Source organism: Saccoglossus kowalevskii, chromosome 10, assembly GCF_978046115.1.
Source record: "Saccoglossus kowalevskii chromosome 10, keSacKowa6.1, whole genome shotgun sequence".
Taxonomy (NCBI): Eukaryota; Metazoa; Hemichordata; class Enteropneusta; family Harrimaniidae; genus Saccoglossus; species Saccoglossus kowalevskii.
Genome location: NC_140650.1, coordinates 2,540,557 through 2,567,139, shown reverse-complemented (window position 1 = coordinate 2,567,139; position 26,583 = coordinate 2,540,557). Strand labels below are relative to the sequence as shown.

General features: G+C 41.3%; 1 protein-coding gene and 1 long non-coding RNA gene across 2 annotated transcripts in view; one reads left to right on the top strand and one right to left on the bottom strand.

Annotated features, from left to right (window-relative positions):
* Positions 1–243: 243 nt before the first annotated feature.
* The window catches only part of LOC102806560 (adipose-secreted signaling protein-like), a 72,065-nt gene continuing 45,725 nt past the window's right edge, over positions 244–26,583 (bottom strand). The window contains exons 2-4 of the mRNA XM_085504149.1: positions 10,114–10,350; positions 7,858–7,986; positions 244–2,712 (exon numbers count right to left, since the gene is read on the bottom strand). Of these exons, the coding sequence (XP_085360275.1) occupies positions 2,609–2,712; positions 7,858–7,986; positions 10,114–10,350 (470 nt within the window). The 3' untranslated portion in view covers positions 244–2,608. The remainder of the gene's footprint in view (positions 2,713–7,857; positions 7,987–10,113; positions 10,351–26,583) is intronic.
* On the top strand, positions 15,756–16,974 carry LOC146737828 (uncharacterized). The gene is made up of 2 exons (XR_014930751.1): positions 15,756–15,939; positions 16,811–16,974. It is a non-coding gene; the product is annotated as an uncharacterized LOC146737828 (long non-coding RNA).

Sequence of the window (26,583 nt, the reverse complement as noted above, 5' to 3'; positions counted from 1 at the left end):
CACAATACAACAAATGTACCACACAATACAATCAATGTACCACACTATTTAGCACAATAGGCAGATGGTGTTTCATAGTACTAGTTCCCATTAAAACCTATCAGCAAAGACAATTTTGCAGATGAAAAAATGAAAAAAAAAAAGAAGTCCCAACTATAAACAATATAACCAACTAGGCCTAGACACCTTAATATAAATGTCAATACTTACTACCGGTAATACAGTATATTTACGAACTAGACATAATCACTTTTTTAATTTATTCAAGATAAATGTAATATAAACACATGTATATTGTACAGTGGTAAAAACGCAATATTTGGAATATCTTCAAACTATGTACTTAAAGTATTTAATGTAAAATAAACTACTACAAGATCTATAAATAGCTAATATAACAGTCAACAAGTCCAAGTTCAATCCATAAACCAATTAACAGCAGTCTTAAGGTAGCGAGAAGGTTTTTGTGACGTTTTCGAATAAAACATTCTCTGTCTGTTGTCTTGTTCAGAACAGTAATTTAGCTTATATATTTTAAAAGACTAAGTATAGAGGTACAAGTTCGCACAAACTGGACAGTCATTGTTTACATAATTATCACGTGACATCAAAAATGGCGAACCTTGTAAAAATGACTAAGTTTGCGATTGCGAGAGCACACTGCAACTCAGAGATTCTGATTCAAAATACATACAAATAACACAAGATGATCAACTGCTGGCGTCTACAATCGAAACCAAATCACTGTGACAACAAATATATAACTGTAATTGTGACCAATATCCCTGAGAAATAATGTACAACTATAGATGCTACCAGGGTAGTGCTCCTGTGTGAACATACAACTATTCCTGCCTTGGCATTGCTCACAGTGATTCCATTCATTTAAACAAACTGTTGTTAGGATATACAGAAAAGAATCTGAATGAATCAAAGATAGCTTAGAAAAAAACTCATGTGTGCTAAAGTTTTAATTAGTTCAATATTTCAGATTAGCCTTTAGAACAAGTATCTTGGCAACAAATATTTGTCTATTTGATATGCACAACATGAAAACAATGTGATTCACATTATCAAAATTTATAATACATACAGCAAATACATTTGATTTGATATGTGGTTTTCAGCCTAATTAATTCCAGAGAACCTCTGCGGAAAATTCAATTTAAATCTGTTTTTTTTTGAGATATCAGAAATGGGCGAATAACAATTGCTGTAAATAGTTAAACAAATTAGCTTACATTGAAGCCAAACAATTATCAGTCATGAAACTATTCAAATAGTGTGCATATTATTTATATTTTTATTATAGATATGTTTAAAGTAGTTGATTCACATACAAATTAGCTAATTAGTATATGACAATTAATTCTATAGTAGACATTTAACTATATAAACTCTATGCATGTACCAATTTTTAAAACATTAGTGCAATCTGTTATTAGGATATCAATATACCTAATTATAAAAAATAATATGCATTGATTTCTATCGAAATCAATTAAGATATACAGTTCATCACAGATAATCTATGTACTGAATTTTCAGATATTTGTGAAAAAAGACAGACATGCACAGACATCCATATAACCATCCATGGACGTACCAACGAGTACGTCAACGATCCATCCATCCATTCACACAGACATCAGTATGGCATTACCCTGCCTTTGTACTCTGCACATGAAAGCCAATAAATGAATGTACAATATTTTCAATCCATGCATTGGAGGCTGTATTAGTGCTGTATAATTCATTATTTAGATAACATTGATTTAATTTCATAAAGTTCAGATGAAATGTAACTTACAAATTTCCAAAAAATTATCAAGATAACAAGAAAAACAAATCGTATTTGGACAATCCAAGAAAGGATTTCTATTTCAAAAATAGGTGATGAAAAACAATAATTTAAAAAGTTTCTAACGACCACCCCAAATAAATGGAATGGAGGTTTCAATTATATTTTCACAGCACAAGGTTTAGCCATGAACAACAGCAACTTGTGTCACTAGAGGGCGCTATGCCAATATTGCCAGAGTAATTACACCTTTGGAAATTGGTGTCTGTCTGATATTTGATGTACAAAGAATAGCAAGGTTATCATTTTAGATTTTTAATATGACATGCCTAGAAATTCTGCAGAAATGAAAATACAATATACAGAATAAGATTCATTTATAAGGCAGTTTTGTCCATGAGTCTTTCTTAAAAAAAAAATAATAATAGCAAACAAAAAAATAAGTTTATCGTGACAGTATATCTATCAGTGATGTTGATAAAACAACCCCCTCCCCCCAAACTTGTAAAGATTAAATCAAAAAATTTACAACAAAAAATGAACATTTTAAAAGTAAAAGCTTCTGTCAAGTAAATTAATCAACAAAAATAGAAACTTCTCTGGAAGCAATTACTTTGATAATAGTTAAACTTTAGTAGCCATGTTTGATTAAAAGACAGACAAAATTCACATAATTCAGAATATAAAAAAGCCAATTTAGCTCCAGTGTAGTCTTGTTCCATGAGTATGTTAGTCACGACTCTCTTTAAATAAAATATCTCATTTTAGAAAAATAGGTGAGATGTTTTTTTATGAAAAGGGTTGCAGCTAATCAAATCCAGCCCAGTCGCTAGCCTCAGAGTCATCTTCCGGTGCTTCCATACCAATACATCTGATCCCCTCCTTCAATAACGGAGTGCCTTTATGTTTACCTAAATAATAAAAATGAAAGAAGACATCAGACCACTCTTCAGACATGAAAACATCTGACCATTCTTCAGACATGAAAACATCTGACGACTCTTCAGACATGAAAACGTCAGACGACTCTTCAGACATGAAAACATCTGACCACTCTTCAGACATGAAAACATCTGATCACTCTGCAGACATGAAAACATCTGACCACTCTGCAGACATGAAAACATCTGATCACTCTGCAGACATGAAAACATCTGACCACTCTGCAGACATGAAAACATTTGACCACTCTTCAGACATGAAAACATCTGACCATTCTTCAGACATGAAAACATCTGACCACTCTTCAGACATGAAAACGTCATACCACTCTTCAGACATGAAAACATCAGACCACTCTTCAGACATGAAAACATTAGACCACTCTTCAGACATGAAAACATCTGACCACTCTTCAGACATGAAAACATCAGACCACTCTTCAGACATGAAAAAACGTCAGACCACTCTTCAGACATGAAAACAGACCACTCTTCAGACATGAAAACATCAGACCACTCTTCAGACATGAAAACATCAGACCACTCTTCAGACATGAAAACATCTAACCACTCTTCAGACATGAAAACATCTGACCACTCTTCAGACATGAAAACGTCATACCACTATTCAGACATGAAAACGTCAGACCACTCTTCAGACATGAAAACATCAGACCACTCTTCAGACAAGAAAACATCAGACCACTCTTCAGACATGAAAACATCAGACCACTCTTCAGACATGAAAACATCTGACCATTCTTCAGACATGAAAACATCAGACCACTCTTCAGACATGAAAACATCTGACCACTCTTCAGACATGAAAACATCTGACCATTCTTCAGACATAAAAACGTCTGACCACTCTTCAGACATGAAAACGTCAGACCACTCTTCAGACATGAAAACGTCTGACCACTCTTCAGACATGAAAACGTCAGACCACTCTTCAGACATGAAAACATCTGACCACTCTTCAGACATGAAAACGTCTGACCACTCTTCAGACATGAAAACGTCAGACCACTCTTCAGACATGAAAACGTCAGACCACTCTTCAGACATGAAAACATCTGACCACTCTTCAGACATGAAAACATCAGACCACTCTTCAGACATGAAAACATCTGACCACTCTTCAGACATGAAAACATCAGACCACTCTTCAGACATGAAAACATCAGACCACTCTTCAGACATGAAAACATCAGACCACTCTTCAGACATGAAAACATCAGACCACTCTTCAGACATGAAAACATCTGACCATTCTTCAGACATAAAAACATCTGACCACTCTTCAGACATGAAAACGTCTGACCACTCTTCAGACATGAAAACGTCAGACCACTCTTCAGACATGAAAACGTCAGACCACTCTTCAGACATGAAAACATCAGACCACTCTTCAGACATGAAAACATCTGACCACTCTTCAGACATGAAAACGTCAGACCACTCTTCAGACATGAAAACATCTGACCACTCTTCAGACATGAAAACATCAGACCACTTTTCATATAGCAAAACCTACACACAACTATTCTATTCTTGGGGGCAGAGAAACGTTACAGAATGTTTTACATTGCTAAGACGTGCACCACTGTACCATGTATTTCTATGAACTCTGCACACAAATTCAACTTTAAAGTAATTCTGAGCATTTAAACTTATACATGTTGCACATGTAAGGGTAATCGTGTTAAACTGTTGAGGAGAATTTGAACAACTCTCCCAAAGTATTGTTTTCTGAGAGTTTACATGCATGCTGCCACCAAGTGGTGTCTTTATTCTTTCCTTTTTTTATATGTTTTCTTTCGTTTTTCCAGCAAATGCGGCAAAATAAAAAGTGAGAGCTGACCATGTTAAACTGACATGCACACAAATCACAAACTGATCTATATTTTGTTTTTTTCACCTTTGTATATTCCCAATAATATGAAAGTAATATGTTATTATTACATTGTACAACAGAAAATTGCTATGAACATAAATATATATACATAATGTATTCAAATTTTAGGTTACACATTGTATGGTCTTGTGTGGTGGATTAATTTATGCAGGAACCGATCCAATGCAATACAATCCACTTATCTGGATTTGAATAAAATAGGTCAATTGGTCTGAGGCTCAACTGCCAAATATAAATGGCATTTCATTTGGAAGGAGGAAAGTGTATAAACTTATCAGGTCTGCACATTATCACAAAGCATCAGTGAAATCTTGAGATATACACATATATACATCCATAAATACAGATAAACTAAAATGCAACAACACCCATTGTGTGTCTTGCACAGTTATCAAATACACATCTGGTCATATTTAAATTACTGCACTTGCTTCAGAAGACAAAAATAAAATTTTTCACAAAAATAGTTGCAGATTTTGTCATCAAATTAACAAAACTGATAAAAGTCAATCCAATAAATGTAGACTATCAATATCAGCACTGAAGACTAAATAGTAGAACAAATTTCCATCTACACCCATTAAAGAAGCTCAATCAAATCAAATCAAATCGCCCACATGTCCAGATACAGGTATAGCTTAGCTACCCTATGCATGTTGCCAATAGGGGGGGGGGGGGGGTAGAAGGGAGGGGGTGCTCACTGAATCCAATCTATGCTGCACTAAAGCAACGACAACTAACAGAGAAATGTGAACATACGGTAAGCCCCTACCAAAAAAACGTATCAGAACAGTAAAAATGCATAAACAAAAGTATAACCACCATCACTGTATAAAATGGGTTAAAATTAGTAAATGAGATGTCCTGGTAGATGTAGCATTACTACAACTACAATGATATATGGTAGAAGCAGCCTGATTGTAGAGTACAGGTAGAAGCAGCGTGTCTGCGACTACAAGGTACATGTAGTTACTGAAGAACTGTAACTACAGGAATGTTAGATGGTAGAGGTAGCTCTACTGGTAGATACATTGGTATTGCACTACAAAGACTTTATTTGTATCGTAGTTGTCCGAGTATAAACCCCCTAGAGAAAACGGCAAATTGACGAAAAATTGGGGGGTGGGGGACAACTTATAAACAGATAAATGTTCAAACTTCTCCCAAGCGATACTTTATGCTAATTTATTCATAAACAAATCGTTGTGTGTACACAAGTGTCTTCATCGACTAGCATTGTCCAAATTAACTTGAGGATCGGTCGTTACGCCTGGGTCACCAATCACTCTTGGGTGCATTTACTAAGTGGAGCAGCATTGGACCCGGCATTTCACATGAATATTGGTCTGTACGTTTTGGGGTAACGAAAGTATATTCTAACACAACTGCATTGCTGCATATCACAATTGTGGATTATTACTCAGTGATTATAATAACGTACAAAAAAATAAATTCGTTGAATTGTTATGAAATGCAAATTATATTCAACTTAGTTTCATCGTAAGCAAATGATTCGGGTTGCATATAAATGCTGGATGCTGTCAGGTATCCGCCATGTTCTTTCTCTTGCAGAGTTGACCTGATACGTCAAAATGCTCGATGATGCCATCGTGTTCTAATTACCATTATACCTCATTTAAATATTGTTAAAGTTATTGAACGCAATGCGGAAGAGATTTTCTGATGTTGTAGAAAGATCTTTTGGCTTGGATTTTCAAGGGAAAATGGCATGATTTTTTTTTTCAAATCAAAAAATAGTTGTTTTCAAAAGATGAACTTAGCATTAGAAGAATAATTTAACATTGTTTACAGTGATAACAGTTTTTTGTCCAAACGAAGCTTACCCATTTCACACTAGTAACAATAAACACGTTTTTGAATAAAAACTTAAATAGACCATTTTAGGAAAGATTGAAGCCTATTTTTATTTTTATTTGCTTTTCAGGGCCACCACATCCTTCAGGAAGGGAACTACCGTTATTCACATACCAAATAATTTTGCCAGACCTTTTGGGGGTGCTTATAATCTGATAAATGACTTGTTGTGAAATGCTGTAAATTTGGAGGGGGGTTATACTCAAGCAGGGGTTTATTATACTCAGACAACTACAGTATATGTAGGTAGCAAAGCTACAAAGTAAAAATGGCGAGCACCATAACTAGAATGGTAAAATGAAGTGATGATGAAAAGTAGGTCCTTCAGTCCTACACATATAAAGAAACTAAAAAAACAATACAATTAAAAACATGCATAAATTAAAAAAACAGTTATCTTGGGGGATAAATTGTCTAAAGGAAGAAAGCAAAGGCCACAAAACGATGCCAATTAAATAGGAAATTGGCAGAGTGGTCTGTTGAGCTAAAAAACTGATTTACAATAGGTTCATAAAAGTTAAGCTGTTGTGATTGGCCAAGTTGTTTTCAACCATCATTTGAAATTTGTAAAACATTTATGAATGTTTTGTATAAAAATATTCATGCATTCATAAGAATCACGGTATACACTCACTTTCATAAAGGCATGAAAGGCATTACGGTGATCGTAACAACCGATGTGTAGCAGAGATTGATGTGTTACCGTAATGTTTGTGTGCATACTATGCAATATTCTTGTGATAACCTTAATATTATACATCTATTCCCTGCTTGTAATAATAATTTTGTGAAATATAATGACAAATGTTGCACAGTGCGAACTTTGCATTTAGTGATAGGATTTTATTTAAATCACATGCTGATAGTAAATCTAAAGAAAAAAAAGAGTTTTAGTGTGACATAAACGTGATGCACAATTATCAAGAGAAACACATTTATACAGCATTTTACAGATGGGTAAATTCTATGGTTTTTGGTGCCAGATGTATAATAATTTGTATTATATATAATATTTTCAAATAATTTATAAACTTTTAATGATGGTTGAAAGCAACTTTGCAAGAGGAACTCTTTCCCCAGTTGCTCTGGAAATAAAATCACATTCATCAAAAACCATTATATGTCCTATGGTTTCAATGAAATATGTTTGCGCACAACTAAGATTTGGTTTGATGATATTTTTAATAAATTCACTAAAATGGATGCCATTCAGCCATTTTGAATTAGATCATGAAACGAATGTGAATCTCTGAACAGGTACAGATGGATGGTTCACGAAGGTGAAGAGGGCAGAGTGAAGTTTTCTACTGTGATTTTCTTACCTAATATTCTTGCATGAATAATTACAGTAATTTTTCTATTTTCATCAGTTTCATTTATAAGTTGAAATTCTTCCTGCATAACGCCATCCTTTCTTGTAATAAGTTCCATGACAATGTCATGTCCATCACCTACCAAATTACATGTAAAAATTGTTATAGACATTATCAATTTCATATAGAATTACACAAATATTACAAATATTACAAATGTGACATAACTGGCGAGTGCCAAATGTGACATAACTGGCGAGTGCCAAATGTGACATAACTGGCGAGTGCCAAATGTGACATAACTGGCGAGTGCTAAATGTGACATAACTGGCGAGTGCCAAATGTGACATAACTGGCGAGTGCTAAATGTGACATAACTGGCGAGTGCTAAATGTGACATAACTGGCGAGTGCCAAATGTGACATAACTGGCGAGTGCTAAATGTGACATCACTGCTGAGTGCCAAATGTGACATCACTGCTGAGTGCCAAATGTGACATCACTGCTGAGTGCAAAATGTGACATCACTGCTGAATGCCAAATGTGACATCACTGCCGAGTGCCAAATGTGACATTACTCGCACTGTACATCGGCCTGGGCGTGGTACACTGTACATCAGTCTGAGCATGGCGCACTGTAACTCAGTCTGGGCGTGGTGCACTGTAACTCAGTCTGGGCATGGTGCACTGTATCTCAGTCTGGGCATGGTGCACTGTATCTCAGTCTGGGCATGGTGTACTGTATCTCAGTCTGGGCATGGTGCACTGTATCTTAGTCTGGGCATGGTGCACTGTATCTCAGTCTGGGCGTGGTGCACTGTATCTCAGTCTGGGCGTGGTGCACTGTAACTCAGTCTGGGCGTGGTGCACTGTATCTCAGTCTGGGCATGGTGCACTGTATCTCAGTCTGGGCATGGTGCACTGTATCTCAGTCTGGGCATGGTGCACTGTAACTCAGTCTGGGCATGGTGCACTGTATCTCAGTCTGGGCATGGTGCACTGTATCTCAGTCTGGGCATGGTGCACTGTATCTCAGTCTGGGCATGGTGCACTGTAATGCAGTCTGGGCATGGTGCACTGAAACTCAGTCTGGGCATGGTGCACTGTATCTCAGTCTGGGCATGGTGCACTGTATCTCAGTCTGGGCATGGTGCACTGTAACTCAGTCTGGGCGTGGTGCACTGTAACTCAGTCTGGGCATGGTGCACTGTATCTCAGTCTGGGCATGGTGCACTGTTTCTCAGTCTGGGCATGGTGCACTGTATCTCAGTCTAGGTGTGGTGCCCTGTAACTCAGTCTGGGCATGGTGCACTGTAACTCAGTCTGGGCATGGTGCACTGTAACTCAGTCTGGGCGTGGTGTACTGTATCTCAGTCTGGGCATGGTGCACTGTATCTCAGTCTGGGCATGGTGCACTGTAACTCAGTCTGGGCGTGGTGCACTGTAACTCAGTCTGGGCATGGTGCACTGTATCTCAGTCTGGGCATGGTGCACTGTAACTCAGTCTGGGCATGCTGCACTGTAACTCAGTCTGGGCATGGTGCACTGTAACTCAGTCTGGGTATGGTGCACTGTAACTCAGTCTGGGCGTGGTGCACTGTAACTCAGTCTGGGCATGGTGCACTGTATCTCAGTCTAGGTGTGGTGCACTGTAACTCAGTCTGGGCATGGTGCACTGTAACTCAGTCTGGGCATGGTGCACTGTAACTCAGTCTGGGCGTGGTGTACTGTAACTCAGTCTGGGCATGGTGCACTGTATCTCAGTCTGGGCATGGTGCACTGTAACTCAGTCTGGGCATGGTGCACTGTAACTCAGTCTGGGCGTGGTGCACTGTAACTCAGTCTGGGCGTGGTGTACTGTATCTCAGTCTAGGTGTGGTGTACTGTAACTCAGTCTGGGCATGGTGCACTGTATCTCAGTCTGGGCATGGTGCACTGTAACTCAGTCTGGGCATGGTGCACTGTATCTCAGTCTGGGCATGGTGCACTGTAACTCAGTCTGGGCATGGTGCACTGTAACTCAGTCTGGGCGTGGTGCACTGTATCTCAGTCTGGGCGTGGTGCACTGTAACTCAGTCTGGGCATGGTGCACTGTAACTCAGTCTGGGCATGGTGCACTGTAACTCAGTCTGGGCATGGTGCACTGTATCTCAGTCTGGGCGTGGTGCACTGTATCTCAGTCTGGGCATGGTGCACTGTAACTCAGTCTGGGCATGGTGCACTGTAACTCAGTCTGGGCGTGGTGCACTGTAATTCAATATTTACCACTTTGCTGTGGGTAGACACTTAACAGCTTTATACAAAAATGTTGTTCCGGAAAAACTTTAACTTGACTACCGACATCATCATAAACACTGAAAGATATTTCATAACGATGATCTTTTTGAAGGAATCCAATGTTGACATCCACAGATGAATCACTCGACTTGGAAATGATAATATCTGGTTCATGAACGTCTACAGGGAATTTCACCCCAGTCTTTATATGTACCCGACTGTTACCTGCAAAATAGCACAGAAATAGAAATTATTATTGACATGAACATCTTTTATGAAAATTTATAAAATATTTTACAAAACTTTTCTACTGAAAGAACATCACACACTACAATCATACCCAAAGAAGACAATATACAGGCTATAGAAGACATTTGATAACACAGATTACCCATGAATCTCTGTGGGCGGGAGGGAGGGGGGGGGGCATTCAAACATTTGTTGATTTACTACCATGAGTGCAAAAGATAATCTATTTGGATAGTACACAAATGTTACGGTGTTGTGAAATGTCAAGTTGTGTTCAACCATTATTTGGAATTCATAAAATATTCATAGATATCTTATTAAAAAAAACACATTCATGCCTTTATGAAAAGAAGTGTATTTCTCTATTTAATCTAGCTCATGGCAATATACACTTTTTTATAGAAGTTGGATACACAAAATTTTATGATACATCTAGCACCAAGAAAAATAGTGTTACAGGTTATTGATGTCATATCTCAGCACCATTCTTTGTTTACATTGAATGCTATAGCGCACAATAAAATTCATAGAATCCTGTAACTCATCCGAAATGGTTATTTTTAGTACAGGCAGAAACGGATGTGTAATAATAACGTTATTACGTCAATCCCACAAAGTAGCACCTAGGCAGTACACATTAGTCAATACGATCCCCGTACTGCCTCCTTCATACACTATTGTTGTGACAACCTCATTTTACTGGAGTTCATACTGTAGGTTCATGCTCAACATCCAGTGTGTCCAACTGTACAGGATAATAATCAGTTTTTAGAAATACCAAAAAACCATTAGTATAATTTCAATAAGTGATCTAGTTTTCAGGATATTTAGAGTTGGAAGGTCACTTCTCAGCTCAGAACAAGAATAGGGAATATTTGTAGTATGATTATCTCTTATTAAATTATTAATTCATGTGACCGCAATTTTAGTTGTCATGGAAACCACAAATTCAGAGATATTATTCCATTGTTAAAGCACAACCCCAAATTAATGCATGGCTATATACAGGTGATATCACAGCAGTCTTCTAAGATCTCTGTGGAGGGTATCAATAATTAAAATAATAATTCAAGGACAAGCTTGTAAGTTGGAAATTTATACTTAAAAATATAAAAATTAGAAAAGACTTCAAATATAAAAGTCAGTTCGTCAGAAATTACAACTGTTTAATGTTCGGTCTTCACATATATATGATTGGTCAATTGTAGAACAAAGATGTTTGTAATGAACAGTAGAAGTGATGTTGTAGTTAAGCCTACGAGTAATAAATGAAAATATTGTGTGGCACATTCATTATATAGTGTGGTACACTCATTGTATTGTGTGGTACAATGTACATTCATTATGTAGTGTGGTACATTCATTATGTAGTGTGGCACATTCATTGTATAGTATGGTACACTCATTGTATTGTGTGGCACATTCATTTTGTAGTGTGGTACATTTGTTGTATAGTGTGGTACATTCATTATATAGTGTGGTACATTTGTTGTATAGTGTGGTACATTCATTATATAGTGTGGTACAATCATTATGTAGTGTGGTACATTCATTATGTAGTGTGGCACATTCATTGTATAGTATGGTACACTCATTGTATTGTGTGGCACATTCATTATGTAGTGTGGTACATTTGTTGTATAGTGTGGTACATTCATTATATAGTATGGTACATTTGTTGTATAGTGTGGTACATTTGTTGTATAGTATGGTACATTTGTTGTATTGTGTGGTACATTTGTTGTACAGTGTGGTACATTTGTTGTATAGTGTGGTACATGCATTATACAGTGTGGTGCATTCATTGTATTGTGTGGTACATTTGTTGTATTGTGTGGTACATTTGTTGTATAGTGTGGTACATTTGATGTATAGTGTAGTACATTTATTATATAGTGTGGTGCATTCATTGTATTGTGTGGTACATTCATTGTATTGTGTGGTACATTCATTATGTAGTGTGGTACATTCATTGTATTGTGTGGTACATTTGTTGTATTGTGTGGTACATTCATTGTATTGTGTGGTACATTCATTATATAGTGTGGTACATTCATTGTATAGGGTGGTACATTCATTGTATTGTGTGGTACATTCATTATATAGTGTGGTACATTTGTTGTATTGTGTGGTACATTTGTTGTATAGTATGGTACATTTGTTGTATAGTGTGGTTCATTAATTATATAGTGTGGTGATAGCGCCGAACGAAACCGACTGCGTCAAGCAAAGGAGGCTGGTTACGACTGAAGACACTATCGCACTACCTCTTTCGCACAATAGGGCCCCTAGGTGGTACGGGCTGGGTCAACGAACACTGACCCGTCACCACTGAACCCAACCTGTAGAGACCCTCCTGCAGTGCTTGGAGGTCTTTCAGGTAATAGTTATGAAGACATTCTGAGATCTCCAGAACCCTGCTCGAAGCACCTGCTCGAGTAAGGCCCCAGACATCAAAGCCAATGAGTTAGCTACCCGGCTTACCTCGTGTGCCTTCACCTGGTGGCGTTCCAAACGAATTGATGGAGAAGCAGTTAAATATACGCTTCCACGACCGCATACTACCAATCCACCGCGAAATGGTGATATTCGAAGCAGGGAGGCTCTGTTTGCCCTGCCAATAACAGACAAACATGCGCTTCTCACTGCCCCTAGACACCTTGGTGCGATCGCAGTACCAGCTCTAAGCTGGGACTGGGCATAGCATCTGTCCCAGACGGTCCTCCTTGACTACTATGTAAGTGAGGCGTGGGATGACAGTCGGCTCAGGGTCACGCCCTGGGATTCCTGGCAAAAAAGCCCCGCAGAGTCTTCAAAATAACTAGTGAGTTCATAAAAGAGGCACATCCGTCACTAAAAGACAGTGCCTGAGCGTCGCCTACTTGACGCTAGAGTCAAAAGGAAAACTGTTTATAAAGTGACATACTTAGCGTCTGCCTTATCCATGGACTCGAAGGGGGATGCCGTAACGCCGTTAGACCAACGACAAGTCCCAGTCAGGAGGATTAGCTAGCCCCTTGGCATGTATCCCCTTCGAGCGGAAAGCCTAAAACAGTTGTAACATAATAGAACTCGAAACCAGTTTCAGTCCATCAGATTCTGATAAAACTGGGAATAAAACTGACCGGTATCCAAATATTGTCGATATAGATTTTCCTTGATCAAAAGATATAGGAAACAATCGGTTACCTCGCTAATAGAGGGACTGAGATGATCAATCTCCCTTCCGTCGCACCAATCAATGTACTGTCTCCATATGAATTCGTACAAACGTCTGGTGCCGTCCGACGGTGCCAAAGCGAGTAACTTGGACAACTCTGCAGAAAAGCCTAGTGCTTGCACGAGTTAATTGATAGCCTCCACATGTGAATATGGAATAGCGCGGGGCTCATCCGTAGAGTGCCGTCCAACTGAGACAACAGATCCGGAAGATCCGGCAACTCTACGGGAGACTCGACTAGAAGCTCCAGCAACTTTGGGAGCCAGAACTTCACAGGCCAATTGGGTGCCACCCAAGTCAGAAGACAGGTGGGCTCGAGTCACAAATTCTCCAACACATGTACGTCGTGAGCTTAGCATTCCAGTGATTGGCAAACAGAACTATCTAGGACCTGTCCCAGAGACACAACGGTCGGTCCGCCACCCATTGGGGGGTCTGCCACTCGGTGTTATGGAACCGAATACATTTCGAGAGCGTCTGCCACTGTTGCGGATCCCCGGAAGGTGGTAAGCCGATAGCTCAACTTGGTTATCTCCTCCGCTAGCTTCGACAACGTGGGGGAACGCGACCCTCCCCTCCTTGATGTACGACACTACTGAGGTGTTGTCTGTCTGAAGCAGGACTCTGTGGTGATGTGCGACTTCCTGACAAATTTTCAGACAGTAGGACGGTCTGCAACTCCAACCAATAGATGTGGCGGTCCAATATGCGGACAGCCACGTCCCCTTGGACCTGAAGGTCCCTCAGATGACTGCCCCATCCCTGGGCGACGCATCTGTAATGAGAGTCAGCGAGGGAGTCGTCAGATCTAGGGGTGTTCTCGTTTCCAAGTGCCATGCGTCCTTCCGCCAAAGGGCCGTTATCGCTTGGTCCGACGATTGAACCCTAAACGTCAGGTTCCGCAAGTGGATCCTGTAGTCCAGTGAGCACCTTTGAATCGGTTGAGACCAGATAACTGCTAACGAAACCAGACAACGAACTGAAGTATTTGCCAAAAGGCCGCAACAGTTCGCGCATCAACACCGATCCCGTAGAGTGGAGTTGGCTGGCGAGCTCTACCAGAGAGCTGCATCAATCCTGCGTCTAGTGAAGACATACGGTGCCATGCACAGACCGAGGGGAAGAGTGGTAAACTCGTAGACTTTGCCCTATAATGGGAATCTGAGATACCGGCTGCATGAGTGGTGAATAGAAATGTGGAGTTAAGCGTCGCTCAGATCCAGCAGGGCCTACCAATCGCCCAAGTGCACTGACAGAAGTACAGAAGCAGTGTTTTCACCCGGAAGCGCTAGAGTTCCACAAACCCATTCAGCCGACTGAGGTCTAGGACTGGACGCTACCCCGGAACTCATCGAAATGAGGAAGATGCGGGAATAGAACCCTGATGATACACGAGAGTTCCCCACTAGGCGTATTGTCCTTTTCTTCAGAAGGCTTGCTACTTCCTGTCGGATTGTCTCCACCTTGACCTCGTCCCTCGGTATAAGACCTGAGGGAGGGTGTGGAGTCAGAGGAGGAGACCGGAGAGGAATCTGATACCCACGCGACACTACTTCGAATGTTCAGGGATCGGTATGTGCTGCATAAGGCGCGATCCCGCGGGAAGGAAGCGGACGGGGGTTCGGAGCTAGTGTTCCCCCTCCTCCAGAATGGGCGGACAAAGAGGGAGAGACTGAGCCCGGGGACCCTGGAAGGGAGACCCGTAGTCAGACCGCCATCCATGTCCAGGCAGCCGGCGAAACCTTCAAAAAGACTTCGCTGCCCCCCGGTCCCTAGAAGCATCAGAACGCCCACCACCAACACCACGTTTCTTGAGCTTTCGTTGATGCTTCCTGCTCCCAGTCTTCTTCTGCCCCTTAGAAGGAGGCCATGAGCGCTTAGATCCTCGTCGGTTGAGGCTCCGAGCGGCGGACTTACTACCTGGGCTGCCTTGCGATTTTGGTCTGACCCGTTGACCAGAAGGACTAGCTACCCACGGCAAATGTGATATCCCAGAGTTCAATGCGTTTTGTACCATCCAATATACACTTTATCTCCGCACGAGGGCGCAATTTCAAATTGAAAGAAAAACTAGCATACACGCTATTACCATTCTATGACCTCAATTGACCCACCAGCCTCATTCCCAACTTGATACTGGAATTCTCATTTTTTTTTGATGTATTTAAAGCTTTTTACCCGGATCGTTTTAACCATTTCAATAAATAGTTATAGACTATAATTGATTATGCAAAATTACTGCATTTTTGGTGGTTTTTGGCCTACTCTTCTCACTGTTATGTTAGAATTGCCGCGAGAGTGCCTCCTATGGATTGTCAACATGGCGGCTCACAAAGTTACGTTCGGTAAGTCCTTTTTTTTACGTTTTACACACAAAAAAAGCAATTTTTAGAAAATAACGTTCGATTTTCTTCAATTGTTGGCGCCTTTTTTGTTGCAAAAATGCTGGTTGTGAAAATGAAAAACGTAATTTTGTTGGGGATTTCGAGAGCTTTACAACGATATGTAGATCGACCATATACATGTTATGTCCCTCATAGGAGTAGTGAATAAAGTGTCATAATGTATTTTGTCATTAATTTGCATACCATATATTCACTATTGAGATAATATATACACTATTGAGATACTATGGGTATAGGGATAAAATGAACATTTTCCATGTATCTGTTTTTGATACCAATGCATTTCATTCGTTTCTCTCAATATTATTTTCTGACATATTATTCATAATAAATTATGTAATATTAAAGTGAGAATATACTAAATATAGTTAATAACAAATGATTTTCAAAAAAAATGTGCCACGCCCCCTCCACTTGCCCCATTTCTCCAGTAAACGTGACACACATTGATGTGTTTGAAGTTGAAGAATTAATACCTAGAAAATAGTGTCATTACAAATTTGACAATTTAGGCTGACTTTAAAATAGTTTTACCAAGTGTAAATAATAATTTATTATTATGACAGATTTTTTATATTAAATATTGAGATTAGTTTAATAACAAATGATTTTCAAAGAAAATGTGCCAGGCCCCCTCCACATGCCCCATTTTTTACAGTCAAAGACTTCATAGAAAATAGTGTCATTACAAATTTGACAATTTAGGCTGACTTTGGAATAGTTTTACCAAGTGTAAATAATAATTTATTATTATGACAGATTTTTGATATTAAATATTGAGATTAGTAATGCATCTTGTGTTTTGTTTCAGATCTTTTGTGCTGAACTTACCATGGACAGTTTGCATGTGACGAGTGATACCTGGCTTGATTTTATATACAACATGGAGATGTGATACACATAGTGTGCATTTGTATTCCTTGTGTGTGCCAAATAAAATTTCAAAATGTGATTCAGCAGAATCCAACAAATTCACTTCAATGTGTTCAGTGTATTTAATTTCAAATGCTAGTGAAGCTGCTTCAAGTTTCTTATCAAGTTTGTTAAGATCATCCTTTTTAGTAACTTGAAGTAACTTTGCTGAATGATTTGCTTCATTAATTTCAACCTTGGTATCAAATTGGTCGACCAGTTTTGTTTCATATTGCTTCACATCATGTTTTTGATCTTCAGATAACTTTGCAAACTTTTGTATAAATTCCAGTTGTTGGTCGATCTTTTGAGCCTCGTTGAAGAGCTTGTCAATTAGTTTGCCCACGTTTCTCAATTTAGCATGAAGGTGATCCATAGTGTATTCATTTATGGGGTCATACTTTATAAGAGGATGATTACTCTGACCATTACTTTTTTCTTCTGCCCATGAATTCATATCCGCAAGAGTGATAGACATATCCCATTCATGATTTGGATTGTGACATTTATGAACTGTAGCCAAACATAAATTGCAGAAAAAACTGGTATTCTTTCTCTGCAAGACCAAACTTTTATACTTTTCATCTCGTTCCAGTTTTCTACAGTATTTCATCCCCTTTATACCATGTTGGGCAAATTTTTCAGTGCATGCCAGAACAGGAAGAATATCAACTTCTATCAGTGCATCACTCTCTGGGGCATTTATAATGGCAAATGGAATGCGGCTTGCATCAGACTGTGGATTTGGATCTCTCCATACTTCATTACCATTATATTTTATCAGACGTATAGCACCACTGATGGCAAATACTTTGAAATTTTGGGACACTCCCTTGAAATCTTGGAAAGTGTGGCCACCCTCACCTACAACTATTTCTAACTTCTGTCTCTCATTTTCATCATCAAGGTCATAATCCAATTTCTTTTCAGTCAATATGTTGAGGACACTTCTCCAAACCAGGCCTTCAATATCATGAACAAACCAGCCCTTTTTATTTTGAGAGGGAGTTTCTGACACCATAGTGTGGAACCGTTTCAAATTATTTCACAAAGTGGTTAATTTGAGAATTCTTGAAACATTTTCTTGTGTTCTCAGAGATTTCTCTAAACCATCATTGTCAGATTCAGATAGACCGCCCCCTAGATGGATAAATATGTGTTCTGCTTCAGAATCATTCCATAATTTAGTGTCATTTGTAGTCTGATCTAATTTCTGGGAAGATGGTGCTGCTGATCACCGTCCCTCAACACCCGGGACGGTGTGCTAATAAAGCCAATTTAACAGAAGGAGGCAGAATATCTGATGTAATGGCTTCCTTGAAAAATGATACAGATAATACTGATTTGGCAAATGTTTTATCTTTATTTAATCGTAATTGCCAAAGGGCACTCTCATCAAATCCAGACAACTTTTCACCTACTGCCTGGTGCTGATTTAAGATTTTACTGATGTAGGCTCGACTCCCAGTGGCTTTCTTAGAAATTGCTGATCTTTTCGTGCTAAATAGAACTGCAAGAGAGACTTCCAAATATTTCTTTGAATCATCCCATTCGTGACCTTTTAAATTTTCCAGCAAATTTCTCACCACTTGTTTTACTTGAGATGGCCCTTTTTGAATGATCAAATCGGAAAGTTGCCCTATTTCATTAGCAACGAGCAATCTCGCCATCATCAGCTTAAATCTGTGAAAAGCACGGCTGGCAATAGAGCTTGCCGTCATTCCCATAACGAACAAATCATTCGACGCGATAGCATAAAATTGCCTACAAACCATTCGAAGTGAGCACATCGTTTTAACTTTCTCGAACTGTGAACTATAGTCATCACTGTCATTAAAAAAGCAACAAAACCCGAATATTCGAGTCAAAATCTCGGAAGAAAGATCAGAAAGCGAACGACCTTGTGTGCCGTCGGACAACATCGGTGATCGAGTGAGCAGTTGAAGCCAATTTCCCACGTAATTTTGCGGCTAAACTTGCCTGCTTGACTCTTTTGGATACTCTTAGCATGATTGTGTAGGAATACGTCCAGAAAATGTGATATTGGTACAATAAATCGCACGATAAGCACATGGAAGGCTAACCCGGAAACAACTCAAGCGCTAAAAACGGTTTTTGCGCAGAACGATGCCAGAATTTCAGTTCTGTGCATAGCAATATGCGTTGGTACAGAACGTGTTGAATTCTGGGTAAAACCTCGTACCGTGCTACCCTAGTCAACATAGACGATTGCTTCAATTGGATACGCTGATCTTCCGCAACCGCCAAACCGATCACCACATCCACTAACTGGCCACCAAATAGCCGGTCATGCCCCCAAGGCCTTCTCCGCAGGGGATCAAACTCGTCTCCCGCTGGAGTAGGATAGGTGCACAGACCCAGAACTGCCTCACGCTCAGCCGAAACCGCTCCTGCCAAGAGGGCATGAACTTGCAGGATATCGCACATAGCGACTCTCTGCACCACCAGGAGTTGGCCCATCTGCCCGAGGATCGAGGTTTGTTGCTGACCATCCAGAGGGTTGGAACTTAGCAAGGTGAGCTGGCACTTTAACGCTAGAGAAGCCTATTCTAAAAAAATTATGGGTCTAAGTTCCGCCCGTAAAGCCCGATGTACTAGTTGGCTCTGGTGCCGGTCAAATGACCACGCAACATGGTTTTCCCTATCCGCACTACCCGCCTTAACAAAAGTATGGGTACCGGGATCAGGATCAGGACGGGGAACCCGTGGAGAAGGCTGTGGTACCGCGTGGGGAACCATCAGGTTCAAGTTGTTTGTCCTTTTCCTCCGAAGGATACAAATCGCCCCTCTCCATCGCCCTCTGAGCCCCCTCTATAGCCTGGTTTACCACCGACCCTGTACGAAACAAGAGTCTCGCGGTCGTCACTGCACGGTTCACAAGCTGCGACCTTAACTGCATATTAATATAGGACAGCTGGGCTCCGGTTGGTTGGGTATCCTGTGACTCGGGGGAAGTGGTCGCTGTCCCCCATAAGAGGGTTGTGTACCAGCCTGTCCAGGGTACCAACACTGTAGACCTCCCCCCTCACAGGAAGACGCAGGAAACAATGCCTGGTTAGCCCGAGCCTGAGGGAAGTGGGGAATATGGCCGATGACGCGTAAGGCGATCTGTTTTGGAAAGAGGGCTCCCTTCTATAAAAGAAGTGGGCGCTCCCCTTCCCACTGATGTGAATTGTCCCCCCCACTGACCCTTTAAAGGAGAGATCGCTGGGAGAAAGGGACACACCAGACCCTAGCCCTGGTGGTGGAGGTACAGGCAATATCTCAGCCCGCCCCCCTCCACCTGACTTACCCCCCTAGGTCCTCCTGAGTCCTACCCTGAGACTGCAGAAGGGAGTTGACTTTTGAAGCCAGACTATGCATCCAGACTGTCCAAGCCATCTCTACACCCTGGGAAAGTAGTTTTCCACCTTGACTAGTAGCGGTACAGGGAGGCAACTGGGCCTGTCCCTGTGATTGCACAATGCACTCAGGCTGCATCGGTAACGGTAAAGTACCAGTGGATTGAAACGGTTCGGTCTCTAAGAGACGCGCCGATTCCACCGTGGGACTTAGTGCCGATGTCAGCGCCTCAGAGGGAACACGCCGTTTATCAACGTCAGTCGCCGTGGTGACAAGGAACTCCGATGTTCATTAGCCTCGGTAATATCCGATGGGGAAGCCCACTCCACGTTGGGAGAATTTAGATCCACCATCGGTGTTCCTACACTATCGACCGCCCTTTCTGTTACCTCAACAGTAAACTGTTCCGGCGGTCTTGTCTCAATTGTCAACCCTGCCACCTCGAGCAGGGAGTCAGATCGTGCCAACTCTCCAGCAATCTCGGTGATTACCAAGTGGAGAGAGAGATTTTTCACTTATTGAAACAGAGATTACAAAGCTAGCTTGCGACTAGGGATTTCCCGTTTTTTTCGCGACTACCAGCTTTTAATTGCCTTCAGCTTTTCATCTCCCTCAATGCAACTATGTTTTAGGATCCCAGCGATCGCAGAGACCCTCAGGCAATGCCCCAAGTCCTCAACGCAACTGAGCGTGAAAGGCAATAGGCGGGACCCAAACAGGCATTGTAAAAGGCAGGATAAGCATGTCTTAAGTCCCGACTGTTGCATTGAGACATTGCAGTCCGAAAAAAAACAACACGAAAATGAGATAGTGAAAAAACGAACAAATTCACCGCGCCAAAATTTGAAACCCGGGTGAATAAAAAACTAAGAAGGCGATTCAACTAACACTGGTAAAAAAGGGGCCCCTAATAATGGAAAGCTTTTACCGTAATTAGGTCGATCACCAATACTAGATTCCTAGATTCTCAGTCATAAAAGTGTAACCTGCACTTTTGTCCATGCCTCTCAACAGAGCAGAAAAATATCTGTACTTGTTGGTCGCGAAAACAAGAGATTAATCGGATTGGGCCTCGCGAGCGTGAGCACCCTGAGGGTGACCCCTTAGGAGAGGTCTTTTTTCTATAGGGAATACTACCCTAAGGTGTTCTTTGTGAACAGGGTTTATTCCCTAATAGTTTCAGATTGGGGCTGTAATCTCTAGTTAAGCCTAAGAGTAATAAATGAAATTTATTATTTCCACGGACTTTCTGGTAGGTGATGTAGTAAACACTTTGGTGAAGAGGGGCGCCGTACTCTTCGAATTCGTCTGAAAAAATAAACTTGCACAAACACTACGAAAGGTCCCTTCCGCAAATAACAAGTCCAACAAAAACGGTCTCGTCGGATGCTGATTTACAGTATTTTCGTGTTGAAAATTTACTCTGCATTTCCCCATAAACCCACACATAAAAAAAACTTACCCCACAGCCTACATTCCATTTTCTACCGTATTCTGCGCAAGTTTGCCCACGGGAGTCTGATAATTATTGTCGGAAAGTGTTCTTGTGTCTCTAAAAGACTTTGAAACTCATGGAATACTTGAGAAAATAAGTTTGCAAATAAAACGACCCAAACATAAATACGCTATATTGACACACAATTTAACTGCTACAATACTTGCAAACTCAGAAAAGCTACAATACTTGCAAACCTGTAAGGGCTACAATACTTGCAAACCCGGAAGGGCTACAATACTTGCAAACCCGGAAGGGCTACAATACTTGCAAACCCGGAAGGGCCACAATACTTGCAAACCCGGAAGGGCTACAATACTTGCAAACCCGGAAATGCTACAATACTTGCAAACCCGGAAATGCTACAATACTAGTAATTGCAAAACCGGAAGGGCTACAATACTAGTAATTGCAAACCCGGAAGGGTTACAATACTTGCAAACCCGGAAAAGCTACAATACTTGCAAACCCGGAAAAGCTACAATACTTGCAAACCCGGAAATGCTACAATACTTGCAAACCCGGAAATGCTACAATACTTGCAAACCCGGAAAAGCTACAATACTTGCAAACTCGGAAAAGCTACAATACTTGGAAACCCGGAAGGGCTACAATACTTGCAAACTCGCAAAATCTACAATACTTGCAAACCCGGAAGGCTACAATACTAGTACTTGCAAACCCGGAAGGGCTACAATACTTGCAAACCCGGAAGTGCTACAATAGTTGCACACCCGGAAGGGCTACAATAGTTGCACACCCGGAAGGGCTACAATAGTTGCAAACCCGGAAGGGCTACAATAGTTGCAAACCCGGAAGGGCTACAATACTTGCAAACTGGAAAAGCTACAATACTTGCAAACCCGGAAAAGCTACAATACTTGCAAACCCGGAAAAGCTACAATACTTGCAAACCCGGAAAAGCTACAATACTTGCAAACCCGGAAAAGCTACAATACTTGCAAACCCGGAAAAGCTACAATACTTGCAAACCCGGAAAAGCTACAATACTTGCAAACCCGGAAAAGCTACAATACTTGCAAACCCGGAAAAGCTACAATACTTGCAAACCCAGAAAAGCTACAATACTTGAAAACCCAGAAAAGCTACAATGCTTGCAAACTCGGAAAAGCTACAATACTTGCATACCTGGAAGGGCTACAATACTTGTAAACTCGCAAAAGCTACAATACTTGTAAACTCGCAAAAGCTACAATACTTGCAAACCCGGAAGGGCTACAGTAATTGCAAACCCGGAAGGGCTACAGTAATTGCAAACCCGGAAGGGCTACAGTAATTGCAAACCCGGAAGGGCTACAGTAATTGCAAACCTGGAAGGGCTACAATACTTGCAAACCCAGAAGGGCTACAATACTTGCAAACCCAGAAGGGCTACAATACTTGCAAACCCAGAAGGGCTACAATACTTGCAAACCAGAAAAGCTACAATACTTGCAAACCCGGAAAAGCTACAATACTTGCAAACCCGGAAAAGCTACAATACTTGCAAACCCGGAAGGGCTACAATATTTGCAAACCAGGAAGGGCTACAATACTAGTACTTGCAAACCCGGAAGGGCTACAATACTTGCAAACCCGGAAGGGCTACAATACTTGCAAACCCGGAAGGGCTACAATACTTGCAAACCCGGAAGGGCTACAATAGTTGCAAACCCGGAAGGGCTACAATACTTGAAAACCCGGAAGGGCTACAATACTTGCAAACCCGGAAGGGCTACAATACTTGCAAACTGGAAAAGCTACAATACTTGCAAACCCGGAAAAGCTAAAATACTTGCAAACCCGGAAAAGCTAAAATACTTGCAAACCCGGAAAAGCTACAATACTTGCAAACCCGGAAAAGCTACAATACTTACAAAGCCGGAAGGGCTACATAACTTGAAAACCCGGAAAAGCTACAATACTTACAAAGCCGGAAGGGCTACATAACTTGAAAACCCGGAAACGCTACAATACTTGCAATCCCGGAAAAGCTACAATACTTGCAAACCCAGAAAAGCTACAATACTTGCAAACCCAGATAAGCTACAACACATGCAAACTCGGAAAAGCTACAATACTTGCATACCCGGAAGGGCTACAATAATTGCAAACTCGCAAAAGCTACAATACTTGCAAACCCGGAAGGGCTACAATAATTGCAAACCCGGAAGGGCTACAATACTTGCAAACCGGAAAAGCTACAATACTTGCAAACCCGGAAAAGCTACAATATTTGCAAACCCGGAAAAGCTACAATACTTGCAAACCCGGAAAAGCTACAATACTTGCAAACCCGGAAAAGCTACAATACTTGCAAACCCGGAAGGGCTACAATACTTGCATACCCGGAAGGGCTACAATACTTGCAAACTCGCAAAAGCTACAATACTTGCAAACCCGGAAGGGCTACAATAATTGCAAACCAGGAAGGGCTACAATACTTGCAAACCCGGAAGGGCTACAATACTTGTAGACCTGGAAGGGCTACAATACTTGCAAACCCGGAAGGGCTACAATACTTGCAAACCCGGAAGGGCTACAATACTTGCAAACCCGGAAGGGCTACAATACTTGCAAACCCGGAAGGGCTACAATACTTGCAAACCCGAAAGGGTTACAATACTTGCAAACCCGAAAGGGTTACAATACTTGCAAACCCGAAAGGGCTACAATACTTGCAAACCAGGAAGGGCTACAATACTAGTACTTGCAAACCCGGAAGAGCTACAATACTAATACTTGCAAACCCGGAAGAGCTACAATACTAATACTTGCAAACCCGGAAGAGCTACAATACTAATACTTGCAAACCCGGAAGGGCTACAATACTAATACTTGCAAACCCGGAAGGGCTACAATACTAATACTTGCAAAGCCGGAAGGGCTACAATACTAGTACTTGCAAAGCCGGAAGGGCTACAATACTAGTACTTGCAAAGCCGGAAGAGCTACAATACTAGTACTTGCAAAGCCGGAAGGGCTACAATACTTACAAAGCCGGAAGGGCTACAATACTTACAAAGCCGGAAGGCCTACAATACTTACAAAGCCGGAAGGGCTACAATACTTACAAAGCCGGAAGGGCTACAATACTTACAAAGCCGGAAGGGCTACATAACTTGAAAACCCGGAAACACTCCAATACTTGCAAACCCGGAAACGCTCCAATACTTGCAAACCCGGAAACGCTCCAATACTTGCAAACCCGGAAACGCTCCAATACTTGGAAACCCGGAAACGCTCCAATACTTGCAAACCCGGAAAAGCTACAATACTTGCAAACCCGGAAGGGCTACAATACTTGCATACCCGGAAGGGCTACAATACTTGCAAACTCGCAAAAGCTACAATACTTGCAAACCCGGAAGGGCTACAATAATTGCAAACCAGGAAGGGCTACAATACTTGCAAACCCGGAAGGGCTACAATACTTGTAGACCCGGAAAGGCTACAATACTTGCAAACCCGGAAGGGCTACAATACTTGCAAACCCGGAAGGGCTACAATACTTGCAAACCCGGAAGGGCTACAATACTTGCAAACCCGGAAGGGCTACAATACTTGCAAACCCGGAAGGGCTACAATACTTGCAAACCCGGAAGGGCTACAATACTTGCAAACCCGGAAGGGCTACAATACTTGCAAACCCGGAAGGGCTACAATACTTGCAAACCCGGAAGGGCTACAATACTTGCAAACCCGGAAGGGCTACAATACTTGCAAACCCGGAAGGGCTACAATACTTGCAAACCCGGAAGGGCTACAATACTTGCAAACCCGGAAGGGCTACAATACTTGCAAACCCGGAAGGGCTACAATACTTGCAAACCCGGAAGGGCTACAATACTTGCAAACCAGGAAGGGCTACAGTACTTGCAAACCCAAAAGGGCTACAATACTAGTACTTGCAAACAAACCCGGAAGGGCTACAATACTAGTACTTGCAAACCCGGAAGGGCTACAATACTAGTACTTGCAAACCCGGAAAAGCTACAATACTTGTAAACCTGGAAAAGCTACAATACTTGCAAACCCGGAAGGGCTACAGTACTTGCAAACCCGGAAGGACTACAGTACTTGCAAACCCAAAAGGGCTACAATACTAGTACTTGCAAACCCGGAAGGGCTACAATACTAGTACTTGCAAACCCGGAAGGGCTACAATACTAGTACTTGCAAACCTGGAAGGGCTACAATACTAGTACTTGCAAAGCCGGAAGGGCTACAATACTAGTACTTGCAAAGCCGGAAGAGCTACAATACTAGTACTTGCAAAGCCGGAAGGGCTACAATACTTACAAAGCCGGAAGGGCTACAATACTTACAAAGCCGGAAGGGCTACAATACTTACAAAGCCGGAAGGGCTACAATACTTACAAAGCCGGAAGGGCTACAATACTTACAAAGCCGGAAGGGCTACATAACTTGAAAACCCGGAAACACTCCAATACTTGCAAACCCGGAAACGCTCCAATACTTGCAAACCCGGAAACGCTCCAATACTTGCAAACCCGGAAACGCTCCAATACTTGCAAACCCGGAAACGCTCCAATACTTGCAAACCCGGAAAAGCTACAATACTTGCAAACCCGGAAGGGCTACAATACTTGCATACCCGGAAGGGCTACAATACTTGCAAACTCGCAAAAGCTACAATACTTGCAAACCCGGAAGGGCTACAATAATTGCAAACCAGGAAGGGCTACAATACTTGCAAACCCGGAAGGGCTACAATACTTGTAGACCCGGAAAGGCTACAATACTTGCAAACCCGGAAGGGCTACAATACTTGCAAACCCGGAAGGGCTACA